The sequence below is a fragment of the Gymnoscopelus braueri genome (assembly GCF_963280865.1).
Source record: "Gymnoscopelus braueri genome assembly, chromosome: 5".
Taxonomy (NCBI): Eukaryota; Metazoa; Chordata; class Actinopteri; order Myctophiformes; family Myctophidae; genus Gymnoscopelus; species Gymnoscopelus braueri.
The window spans coordinates 15,453,926-15,466,886 of record NC_137606.1 but is presented as its reverse complement, the minus strand read 5'-3'; the positions used below and the strand labels follow the sequence as shown (position 1 = coordinate 15,466,886).

The window sequence follows — 12,961 nt, the reverse complement described above, 5'->3', positions numbered from 1 at the left end:
CTGTTTGTTATGTGATGTAAATCACATTTGCATTGATATACGTTCCACCGGTCTGGCTGTATGGCTGTAAGAAGAGCTGAGCTTGAACTTGAACATGAGCTAAGCCCACTGTTACCATGGCTCCACCTGAGCAATTAAGAATGCATACATTATGTGGAGGAAGGAAGCAGGGCGGGGTCACACGTGAGCTTGCAAGTCTCATGACACATTCCAACTGTTCAATAATTCAGTAATGAATGCATTTAGTCCCATCATTTCTTTTTCACAATATAATGCTTCCAAGATTTATGATGCTGTACTAGCATAAGGCCTTATTTCGCGATACAGGGCAGAAACAGGCAAACAAGCGTGAAGAGCAGTCAACGGTGTGGTGAGTTGGGAGCAGTGGTGGAAAAAGTACTGAATTTTCTTTTTAAGTAGAATTATCAATACTGCTTAAATACTGTTACAAGTAAAAGTCCGGAGTTCAAAATGTACTTGAGTAAAAGTATAAAAGTATTTGCATCAAAATGTACTTAAAGTACCAAAAGTAAAAGTACGCATTATGCAGAATGTTGTCCCATTTCATGTTGTCAAATGTATAAGAATCTTTTGAAAACAGCAGATCTACAAGCTCACAATACGTCGCATCGCGACGCATTGTGAGCTTGTAGATCGGCTATTTTCAAATGGCCGAAATGTATACAGAGCTGAAGTTAAAATCTATAAAGTAACTGGTAACTAAAGTTGCCAAATAATTGTAGTGTAAGTACAGTACTTGAGTAAATGTATTTAGTTACTTTACACCACTGGTTGGGAGTGGTGACAGACTTTTGGTATTTTCCGGACTGAGCGGATGTGGCGGGTGTGTTGCAGGTGGATTCAATCATGACCAATCCATTTTACGCTTTTCATTAATAGTGCTCAGCGCAAAGTCATACTGGTAATGGCCACAATGTCATGGAAACATTTTCTATGAAGCCCTACAGTATATGTCTACAATGCATTATAGTCTGCTTAGAACACTACATAAATATGCATACTGCTTTATAACAATATTCATAATACATTACATAATTCATGCCATTATAATGTGATTATAAGTGGTCATTGGGTGCTTTATTTTAAAATAATGACATTCCTGGAGGTGAAGGCTCAAAACGTGTCGCTTTGCTTAGCGTTTAGAGCTTGCGGAGCTGCTACTTTTGATGCTTTTGTGTGACGCTGTAGTATGATCATTAAAGTAGGGCATTAATTTACGAAAAAACACAAAAAGTAAAAATATGGAGATAAGAGGGTTCTGCCCTACAGCAACAATATACTGTATATAGTGGGTTTGTGTGATTCTGGAGACATCTATTTGTATTTCGCCCATAAAGCGTAGACTGGAGGAGCCAGCCCTATTGAAGGTCTTGAAGGGCGAATCCAAAGCCTCGCGCTCGGTACCAGCACCGCTTCCTATTGCTTGACCAATCTATGTCCCCGCCTCCCATCCCCTCCCCTCCCCTCCCCCCCCGGCCTGTGCACGGAACACGCTGACGTCACCAAATTTAGAGCGACGCCCCTCTGCACTCTGATTGGTTAGGAGATAATAAGGTTCACTCCCACTCCTAAACCACCGTTCCTGCAAGGTTCCCCCAGGCTTTTTTTTCTTTTGAACAAAAAAAAAGGCTAACTAAAGTCTGACGAGAGGAGCAATAGACCATATTCACACGGCGGCCATATTGGAATTTAACATTGAAAGTGCCGCCACCCAAGGGGCACGGTGGCGCAGTCGGTAGCGCTGTCGCCTCACAGCTAGAAGGTCCTGGGTTCGATTCCCGCCGGGGACGCTGTGGGCACTGGGGGCGTGTCTTCTCCTCCGCGTCATCAGCGCCCATACCCTAGGTGGGGTTGGCGAAAGGGCCTACTCTGTGTGGAGTTTGCATGTTCTCCCCGTGTCTCCTAGGGTAGTTAATACTCTCACAAAAACATGTAGTAATCCTGGTCACTATACCGCCTCCCCCATGACAGCCGGGGCGCCTGATGGAGGGGAAGGGAACTGGTTGGAATAACGTGTTCCTTCCACGCGCTACGTCCAACCAGGGAAACTCCCCCCTGTCAGGTGACAAGAAGGTCAGTTGGCTCTCATGCCTGAAGGAAGCATGAGCTCGGCCCTGGCCTCCCTACTGTGGGGTGACAGGTGTAATACTGGTGTAGGGCTGGTGTAGTGCCCAGGATCACTTAGGAAATTGGCACCGGGTGAAAAAAATGGGTTACAAAAATCGCGGGATAAAAATTTAAAGAAAAAAAAAAAAAAAAAAAAAAAAAGTAAAAAAAAAAAGAAAGTGCCGCCACCCGGGGTGGCTACTTTTATTGACTTCATAGAAACATGGCCGCCGTGTGAATATGGTCTATGGACGAGCTCGCGCCTTGCTATATGCTAGTAGGCCTAGCTCGTACAAGCAGATGAGATGCCAGCTTGACCCCAAAATTGCAGTGCACTGCTGATTTGCAAATGACACCCCCCCTACTGTACCGCTCCTCCCACACCAGCACACGGCATGTCCCCAAAATACCAAACACAGGCAGGCAGAGAAAAACACCTCCGCCTCCAAAAATAACCTGCTGGCTGCATGCCTCATGCCAATCTGCCCGCCTCAAAATAGTTTATTTTGTAATATCAAAAGGGGGGCTCAGGGTGCAGATTTTGTCTAACTATTCTGCAGACTGGGAGATATACATGCTGGTTGTAATAGTTATTGTAACGGCTACCTTTACCATTGTAGCGTATTCCGTATAGCAAACCTGTAAGCCTGGATGTATATCTATTTGGTTGAGGCTTTTTTGGATTGATTGATTGAGTTCTTTATTGACAAATCGCATGTACAATCTAACCTACAATCCGATTGTTGGCTGAAAGCAACGACCAAAAAACCCGACCAAAAAACCCGCTGTTGCCAGATCGTGCGTGAGCAACAAGCAACCTAAGCGAGCAACAAGCAACCTAACACACAAAGCTGCCCACTGCGCATGCGTCGACGCACTTTCTCTAACCAATTTACACCCACTTCACGCTTACAAAACCTGGACATGGCAACGTCGCTCATCGTTCTGTGATTGACAGCAAAAGCTGGCCAATCAGGGGGCGAGTTCGAGTGAGCCCGAATGGCTCCGAGTGCAGCCGACAAAAAACGAACGGCAGCCATTGTTTTGTGCGAGTCAGGGTGCGAGTGCCTTCATTTATTCGCTGACGGACAGAGAGAGACAGAGAGACATAGAGGGAGAGAGAGAGAGAGGAAGAGAGGGAGGGAGGGAGGGAGGGAGAGAGGGAGGGAGGGAGGGAGAGAGAGGAAGACAGGGAGAGAGAGAGGGCCAGAGGGGAGAGAGAGAGAGAGAGACACGGAGATGGAGAGAGAGAAAGGACGGCAGGAGGCGATGCGCTGTTAAAAATTTAAAAACTTTTTTGGGGGAAATTTTTAGCCCACGATTTTTGAACCCCAAAATAAGCGAGCCCTTGCTCATTTTTGCGCGGACGTAATTTGTTTGTCATTGTGGTGAATGTTTGTGTGTGCTGCTGATGTTTGTTGTGTGAAGCTTAATGTCAGAGTGTTTGTGTTGGAGCGCCTCAGTGCGGCTGCAGAATTCATGTGCAACATCTTGCATGCGTGGCTGTGGCTTCACAGTTTTCCTTCGCAGTGTCTGTAGGTCACGGCCTGGAGACCAGGGTCTCCAGGGACCCCTAAGGGGGGGGGGGAGACCCTCTGGGTTTTTTTTTTTTTTTTTTTTATCCCATGATTTTGTACCCCCAAACGACATTTTCTTTGGGGGGGGGGGTAGGGGGGGGGGGGTACTAGAATTCTGCCCGCGTAGCGGGCAGAACTTCTAGTTGATTACAAAAGCACACAATAGTCAAAAGGATAAACACAAGAAAGCTCTAGAGCTTGTTTCCGCTGTATAGTCCTTTGAATTGTGCAAGGAAAAAGACAACTGGGAAAACTAGAGACTAGTTAAACTGCTAATTCTGTTTCTTTTCTTGCATTTTAACTTGATGGATTTCTTGATGTTGACTGCAGGAACCAATGACTTGGCACAAAAGAACAAATTGAATGTGTCAGCGTCTACTCTGAGCCAACTGAGGCGAACACAGAAACGACAAGGATGAATAGTGTGAATCCCTGAAGCTCACTCACCTGAGTGTGGGTGTGTGGGTGAGTCTGACAGCTGTCTGGGGCCTCTAGGCCACCAAGCAGAAGTATCTCATTTTCCTTGGGTTGGCGCACACTCAGTGACTCAACCAACTTTGGCAAGTCTGGAGAAACCTGGGCCAGCTTCTGTAAAGAGACCCCACAACGGATCATTGTAGCAAAATGCTTTGATTTGATGGTTTGTCTTTTAACTGCAAAACACTGTGTGTGTGTGTGTGTGTGTGTGTGTGTGTGTGTGTGTGCGCGTGCGTGCGTGCGTGCGTGCGTGCGTGCGTGCGTGCGTGCGTGCGTGCGTGCGTGCGTGCGTGCGTGCGTGCGTGCGTGCGTGCGTGCGTGCGTGACACCTGTATAACACCTACCGACCCAAGGGATAACTACCGGGAACGCGCCTACACATTACCTACACAAATCAACCCTCTAATTCTTTCTAATTATCCTGAATCCATGGCAACTGAGACAGTTTTTTACAGCATTGATGAGACACAAAAGAGCAGGGGAGGAATGTGCAGTACAATGCAAAATCCAGTGTCCATTTATGTAAAAATAGATCCTTACATTGTATACGCTCTGCATACATTAGATGAGAGTCAAGCAGAGAAAGACAGTGGAAAGAGTATAGACGAGTTTTGCTCACCTTAACAATTCTATCATCGTGATAATCCACTTTCTGCTGGTCCACATTCAGAAAACAGATCTGATGAAGAGGAAGAAAGAAAAAAAGAAAGAGAGAGAAGAGAAAGATGGGCAGGAGAGAGAGAGAGAGAGAGAGAGAGAGAGAGAGAGAGAGAGAGAGAGAGAGAGAGAGAGAGAGAGAGAGAGAAAGAGAGAGAGAGAGAGAGAGACAGACATAAAAGCCAGTTACATTGATGGGATTTAGTTCTAGATGTCAGTGTGAAGTTATTACACTGTCTTCCTTTCCTTTTTCCCAATTTCAGTGTCACAGGACCCGGAATCCAGACACAACAATGACAACATCACCATTTCTGTCTCACCTCTGAGAGAGCACACTGTGTTCGTACCTTCAAACCTCGGCACCTGCTCTCTCTCTTTTGTCCTTCATTTTCCTGTCAACATCAACCCCCTTTTGGGATTCTATGTCCTGGAGTTATAAAGTCATATTTTCAAAACAATTATCAATGTAATGCTTGATATACTCCGTCGTACAATCTACAAGCTCACAATGTGTGGCAATGCGACGCGTTGTGAGCTTGTAGAACGGCTAGTTTCGGTGCACGACTCCGCTGACAAAGTATAAATCAAGCTTAAGTCATCTGGTTCCAGTCATTCTTTTTCAAACCTGCTCCTATTAACACTCAGACAGTCCTCTGTAGCTTCATTATCGATCTCTTGTTTTTGAGCCACTTACATGGTGTGATCCTGCTGTCTGTGTTTACTATCGACCAGACATTACCTGCTGCTACCTCCTCCAGTACTTCTCCCCCAATGTTTGATCAAAGAAAAACTAAAAACTAAAATAAACTGTTTTTTAAGTATATTTAAACTCTGTTTGAAGTAATTGTACACAACAAAATGATTGTGTTAATTTAAGGTTGAGAGCGTACACACTTACCATTCACCATTGAATTTGTGTAATGATTTAAACTCAAATTAACACTGAGAATTATGCTGTTTCAAATTTAAAAAACTGACACGCTTTTGATTCATCTTGCCAAACACCCCACATTTGTTCATTGAGAATTAGAGATATCTGTTGTGACTCCCAATGAGATATGGGTAATTGTTCTTTTACATAAATCTGTTAAAGATTGTTCCTGTGTCCGTCGACTGTCTGTACTTGTAAAGGCCATTACAGTTTCATTTGAGGTACATTTCTGTAGAATATATTTTATATTTAAATCATTATTACTGTTTTACATCCTCCCAAACAAATAAAAAAGCCCACTATTAAGTACTGAAGTCCTGACGTCACTCGTTCATCCCCTGGGTTGCGGAAGTAATTTCTCTATGGAGAATAACATTGGGTCTACTTAGAATCGTCTCATATAAGAATTGTGGTCCAAAAATAAACAAACTGTCCCGGCGATATTGTCAGGGAGGTGTCGCTGTATCGTTTATGATAGTCAGTCACTCATATTTGATAAAGTCTATTTCTGGCAAAAATGTAACTTATTTGGCCGCAGTAACATTAATAATAATAATACTAATAATAAACTTTATTTGTATAGCACCTTTCATGACATGAAATGCAGCTCAAAGTGCTTTACAGAGCAAGAATACAATTACATTAGCGTTTTGAAGTTGATGCTTCATATCCATGTGAGTCAAACCGCCCGGGGTCATTTGTTTATTTTTGGAACACAGTTCTTATTTGACGCGATATTAAACAAGTCTATGGGAGTTCTGAATGGGGGAAATAAACCACAACCCAGGTACGATGAGTAAATTACGTCAGACTTCGGTGCTCTATAGACATCCATTGAGATGTGCACAAAAAACAATATTAAATACATAAAAAATAACAATATTTCCCCCCGGATACCCCAACTTTGATTGGCTCCCACACATTTTCCCTGAGGATTTGGGTTGGAACGATTTGAGAAGTGTTGGTAGACACCTTTATGAAGACATTGGTGAAGAATTTTTATTTTGCAGATCGCTAAAATAAAATAAAAAATTCCCATACTAAATGCCAAACAATAAATACAGTTACTAATTCAAATAACTCAAAATAAACTTTTGTTACATTTTTATATGTATAAAAATGATTGGCCCGGACCACCGGCCTGGCGGTCCGTAAACTATCCTGTAAAATATACATTTATTATATTATATATATATTTAAAGAAAAGGTATATGTATCCAATCAGGTTTGAGAGGCTGCAATGTGTGCAGCTTGGCTAATTGTTGACTCCTCCTGTAAGGTTAACTTTGTTCCAATAAAGTGGTTTCAGTTCTAAAAGGTGCTGGCTATCTACAGGTTATCTACAGTACATTACTTTCTTGGAAGAGTAACTAATTAATTACTGATCCTGAAGTAATACGTAAAGTAATATTAATACTAATAATATTAAAGGAGTATTAAGTAGAAAGTAACTTATACTTCCTGAGTAGCATAACCAACACTACCGCTGAATTCAAAAGATTGCAGCACCTAAGAGCTATAGGCTCCTCTCAGTTCAGTTGCCTGCAGTCTACGTGCAGTATTTGGCATCTACACTCTCTGCTTTACTTTTCTTCCTTATGACACTTGTGTCTTGTAATTGGTCATCTGTTTTGGTCATCTGTTTTGGTCATCTGTTTTGTTTGATAAGAAGAGAGGAACAAATAGTACAGCCGGAACAAATGGGTCAGTGCACCAACTTTGTCACTCAAAAAACTATTTCTCTGTCCATATGTCGATAGTATTTTAAGATGATGACGTTTTGAATCATCAAAATAAGCTCTAAGATAAATATAGAACCACACACTGGAACAGAGCAAGCTGTTCCAAACAGCTTGTTTTGTTTTGGTGACCTTGTTGATGACACTGTTTATTTAATGAGTCCAAATGTTCCCCTGTAAGACTAACAAAGCATATTCGATGTAATTTCACTGATCTACTTCCACTCTGGTAGGATCCAGTCAAAAATAACAATTTCCAGTCCATCAAGGCCAGTTTGATGAGTGACTTTTTAAAATAGATTCAGACAAGCAGAAGAAAACAAACACTGAATGGTAGAGAAAATGGCTGCATTTTTAAAAGGTTTGAAAAGGTTCCTATATACCTCCAGGTCAGCATTGATTTGATTTCCATCAATTTGAATAACAAAGAGTAGCTTCATTGTTAAACTGTCTATAAAAGGTCAATCTAGCATTCAGGTGAAGTTTGTGGCTGAATGAAATGTCAACACTATAAACACTGAAACCACACGACACTGGAGGTACTGGAATATTTTTCACATGCAAACCATTATAAGGATTTATTTTTCTCCCTCCAACTTGATAACAATGTAAGGAAATAGCATCATTTGTCAGAGGAAAGAAATGACCTGATGTTTACAACTACGTAATTCTCTGAAAATATTTATGTTGCTTGCAACAATGACAATATAAAATAGTACTGGTGATTCTCATATCGTTTTTTTTTTAATTGTTTTATTTACATAATATTTCAATTCAGTCCATGTTATACAGAATATCACTTAAGTATCTACAGAAACAAAGATACATTTTCATACAGACAGACAACCAACTGCCTATATCCTAACTCAACACTAAGCTAGGTTCTGTAAATCTATAAAGCATGCGTGTGCGAGAGAGATTAAATGCTGGAGGAATGACATCAAATAGTAGAGCCCCTTTTTATAAACTCAATTCTCAGTCCCCTGCTGTATTTTAATCAGATCCTAGGATTAGGTGAATATTGGATTAGGTGCATCATGTGTTGCTTGTAGCAAAAAAGATCCTCATTGTTAATTTAACCATTCGTAGCACTGGGATTGTACAAATGCCAGTGCTCTCAGAGTTAAATGAACACTGAGGATTTTACTGTGTGATTACACTGGTAATCACAAAGGCACTATATACTGTGCAGGTGTACACTGGTAGTAGGCCTATTGTGTACGGCACAAAACAACAACCCACACAACCACCTCTTTAACAACCTGCCCATCTGCTGCCTCTGATAAGGTACAGATAGTTTCACACTGTGTAGACACATAGACACATGGACCATGGTTTCCTTGGTCCAGTCACTTCTCGCACCGCAGACGAGCCAAAGTGTTCTCAGATACTATTGATATTCATTGGGATGAAACTATGAAGTACAGACAGAATGAATGAAAGAAAAGAAAGAAAGAAAGAAAGAAAGAAGAGGGAAAATAAGACACAAATGGAAGAGCAACTATAATTTGATTTAGTGGGGCTGTATTTGTAGGAAGCTAAGTGTGCGGTAATATTAAGCATCAGGACTCATCATCACTCATGTGCATATTGTGTGTTCCCGCCCTCAGATGGTGTCATGTCCTGTTCGGATGTCCTGTCGAGCAAATCTGGCTGTTTTCCAGAGTCTCTCGGTTCACCAGCTGCTTAGCCAACAATAAAATCGGCAGCTACGCGTACTGGCAGCTCAGCCAACCGGTCTAAACTCAGGGTGACTCTGATCATCTGCACTGACCAATAGCCATGTCGCCAATTGGAACGATATCTTGAAGGTTTTGGAGCAAAATCTTTGAGTCTGTGTTATTGTGCTGTCTGTCTGTGTGCGTGCGTGCGTGCGTGCGTGCGTGCGTGCGTGCGTGCGTGCGTGCGTGCGTCAACTAATCTGGATAATGTTTTGGATGGGATTGTAAGGTCCACTTCCAATTTCATGGTTTTTGAATAATGATATTCCAGATTGGGGAACAGCGCAAGAGACTGAAACCTAATTTATGCTTTGTTGGCAAAGTGTCACTTGGCATTTAAAGGCCCAGTTCGTAGGATTAACCTGAAAGCCAACAGAGGATGCATGAACGGTAGCTACTTACTGTTTGAGTTTGTTCTGGCTCATGCTATGTTGTCATTCTAGTTCTCATTTTACTTTAGCTATATTGTTAAAAGAGTAGCTATTCTAGCAAATACAATGCAGCCCACTTTCCTTGAAAAAGCAACACACACATGCAATGGAGGAGTAGGCTGAGTTCCAATGGTCAGACTGCACTGAACTTATGCCATTTACTCACTTTGGTTGAACTTGGAAATACATTAGCAAAGTCCATCAGGGCTTGTCCCAGATGTCTGGCTGAAGGACCCAATTCATGATGTTTTGGGTTGTTTAGAGGGACAGGAAGACACACAGAGAGTTTAGATGTCCTGGCCTATATTGGCACAAATTCTCACTTGGCCTTGGAGATGCTCTAATTCAGTGGTTCCCAAACCACTGGGTGGGGGGGGGGTGCTTAGTGTATTTATAGCATCCTTTTTTTCCCTCAGCACCAAATCTTTTTGCAGGAAATAGCCGATTTACAACGTGTCCTTAGATCTGCTTGTATTGTACATTGGCTATTTTAGCCTAATGTTCACCTATTATGACATGCCCAGTATTGGGATGCTATGGTTTAAGTGGTGAGAACAACTGTGGAAACAACTAGCTTGTAGTGGTTTTAGGCTACTTTACTGGAGTATTTCAAATGTTCTGACTTCTACTACATCGCAGAGGCAAATATTGTACTTTTACTCCACTACAATTATTTGAAAACTTTAGTTACTAGTTACTTTGTAAATTTTGATTATTATTACAAAACGTAAATTAACCACTTCAGACCTATACACAAATCCACGGAGCGCTGCCCTGCGCGCAGCCATAGCTGCGGTGTCAACGCTATGCACCGCGACACCGCAGCAATGGCCGCCTACAGGCAGCGCGTCTGTGGATTCGTCTATAGGCTACTTGACCTAAATTTGAAAATAGACGATTTACAATTTCACAATGCGTCGCGTTGTGAACTTGTAGATCTGCTATTTTCAAAAGATTGTTTTGAATACCGGACTTTTATTTGTAACAGAGTATTTCTACATTTCTACAATAATTCACCGCCTTCCTGACCTTGACTTTTGACCGCCAAATTGCACCACATGTCAGATATTGAGTTGGAGGTCTAAAGGCCGTTAAGGCCCTTTCAGACAGGGAGCGATTGACACGGGCGTTCTCGCTTGGATCAGTGGGGATCGTGCTGCGATCATTGTTGTTTTGTCCTCCTGCGTGTAGCGAGGAAAAAAAAGCTGAACACAATCCAGCTCTTGTGTGCACGAAACGAGCACCAGCACGAAAATTTCACGCCCCTGAACTTCTCCTCGCGTCTATAAATAATTGCCCACCTCTCATTGAAAATGAATTACTAAGGCGTGTCACTCGCTTCCCGTCTGAAACGGCCTTAAGACGTATTCAGATTCATGGCCTTCGTCTAAGTGACATATATACATATGCACACATTAAACATCTCATCATAATTGTTATGTAATCGCTTCACGGCTCAAGTGATAATAATGTCAATATTGGCAGCAGCTGGGCCAAGAACTGAGTGTTGGCTACACTTTTTGCTTTCTGCACACTGTCTGAATAATCTCTGAGCAACTCGATGCATGAGGTGCCAGAGCATGCATGCACGCACGCGCACACTACCCGCACGCGCACACTACCCGCACACGTACACTACATGCACATACACTACACGCACCCACACACGCACACGCACACACCACACACCACACACACACACACACACACACACACACACACACACACACACCACACACGCACACGCACACACGCACACGCACACGCACACACACACACACACACACACACACACACACACACACACACACACACACACACACACACACACACTTGCAGGGAGTAAGTAGTGGAGCTTCATCAGAACACTTTAGATAGCATGTTTTTTAGACACATGCCAGGTTAATTTGTTGACCTGGCAGCATCCTATAGTTTGTATAGTTTAAATGTACAGATATATAATTTTTTATATTATACTGTCAAGACTGATGCTAGATTTACCGATGATCCTATACTGAGGCACTACACTGTCTCTATGCATGTGATGTATGTGTTTACCTTGCTCACTGTAAATCACTCTGGATTAAGAGCGTCTGCTAAATACCTTAATTGTAAATTTAGAAGATATGAGAATCAGTTTTGAGCTTACAGACTATTTGTATGGGAAAAAACAACATCAAACTTTATCATTGATGCAATGATAGCAATGATACAGTATATTTAGTTTGTAGGCTCATATTAAGTAGGTTACCCGGCAATAACAACTTGGGTTACTCAACCAACTAGCTGAGAAGCAGTCAGGACTTAGGCTGGCTCCAGCCTCTGAATCGCTATAGCCTCACATTCAGGGTCTGGTGAGGCTGTAGAAAGGCGGGGTTTTCTGGGTTGAAAATCTAACTGGCAGCCCGGCCCAATCGGGATCAGGATAATCCAGTATGTACCAATCGCTGAAGAGAGCCACTTCGGCCACGCCCCCATCTCAGAAAACGGCTGCACTGAGAGGGCTTTCAGAGTTAATAATAGAGCGAAACGAAAAGAAAATTCAGGCTGAGTGTCAGGCTAGTCGGGACTCAATGTGACACCATATGATTATGGTCTATCTGCTACACCTCGCTTACAGAGAGTTAATCACTGACCTGTACAGTTAGTGGTGGAAAGTAATAAAGTACTTTACTTCAGTGCTTTACTTTAAGTTATATATTATTCGGTTAAAACAAAATGTTTTTTTGTTAAAGCTTTATATTCTGATAGTAATCATTGCTATAGAGCAGGGGTCTTCAACGGTTTTCAGTCCAAGGACCCCTTAGCTGAGAGAGAGAGAGATGAAGCAGGGACCCCCACTACATATTGGATTCATGTTAAATGTGTGTTTTCTGACATTTAACCACTTAAACCCTCAATATTTGTAAACTTGACCTTTGGCTCTGTACTTGGTCTGCTCTTTTTCCCCCTGTACACCAAATCTGTTCGCCGAAAATAGCCGACCTACAAGCGCGTTGTGGGCTTGTAGATTGGCTATTTTTGGCTAATGTTCCTGTTAGGACCAGTTTATAATATCTGTGTACAGAGATATATATTATAATGTGTGTATATAAGTTCTTTCTTTGATTTGTATTCATTTAATTGAATTCCTGCAATGTATTAATCCAATGTGTAATATGTCTGACAGTCCTTATCAGCTAGTAGAATTCCACTCCACTGTCTCCTCCTTTCTCCTGTCTTTTGATAATAAAGTGCTTGGCAGAGGGGAGGATGCGCCATTGTAAGTTGGGATCGTGTCCAGTGAGATACATGGTCGTTT

At 42.2% G+C, this 12,961-nt stretch overlaps 1 protein-coding gene across 1 annotated transcript in view; it reads right to left on the bottom strand.

Moving 5' to 3' along the window:
• Window positions 1–12,961, bottom strand: part of sphkap (SPHK1 interactor, AKAP domain containing) — a gene marked incomplete at its 3' end in the record, with an annotated part of 118,730 nt that overhangs the window by 30,885 nt on the left and 74,884 nt on the right. The window contains exons 4-5 of the mRNA XM_080429086.1: window positions 4,801–4,860; window positions 4,152–4,292 (exon numbers count right to left, since the gene is read on the bottom strand). Coding sequence (XP_080285212.1) covers window positions 4,152–4,292; window positions 4,801–4,860 — 201 coding nt within the window. The remainder of the gene's footprint in view (window positions 1–4,151; window positions 4,293–4,800; window positions 4,861–12,961) is intronic.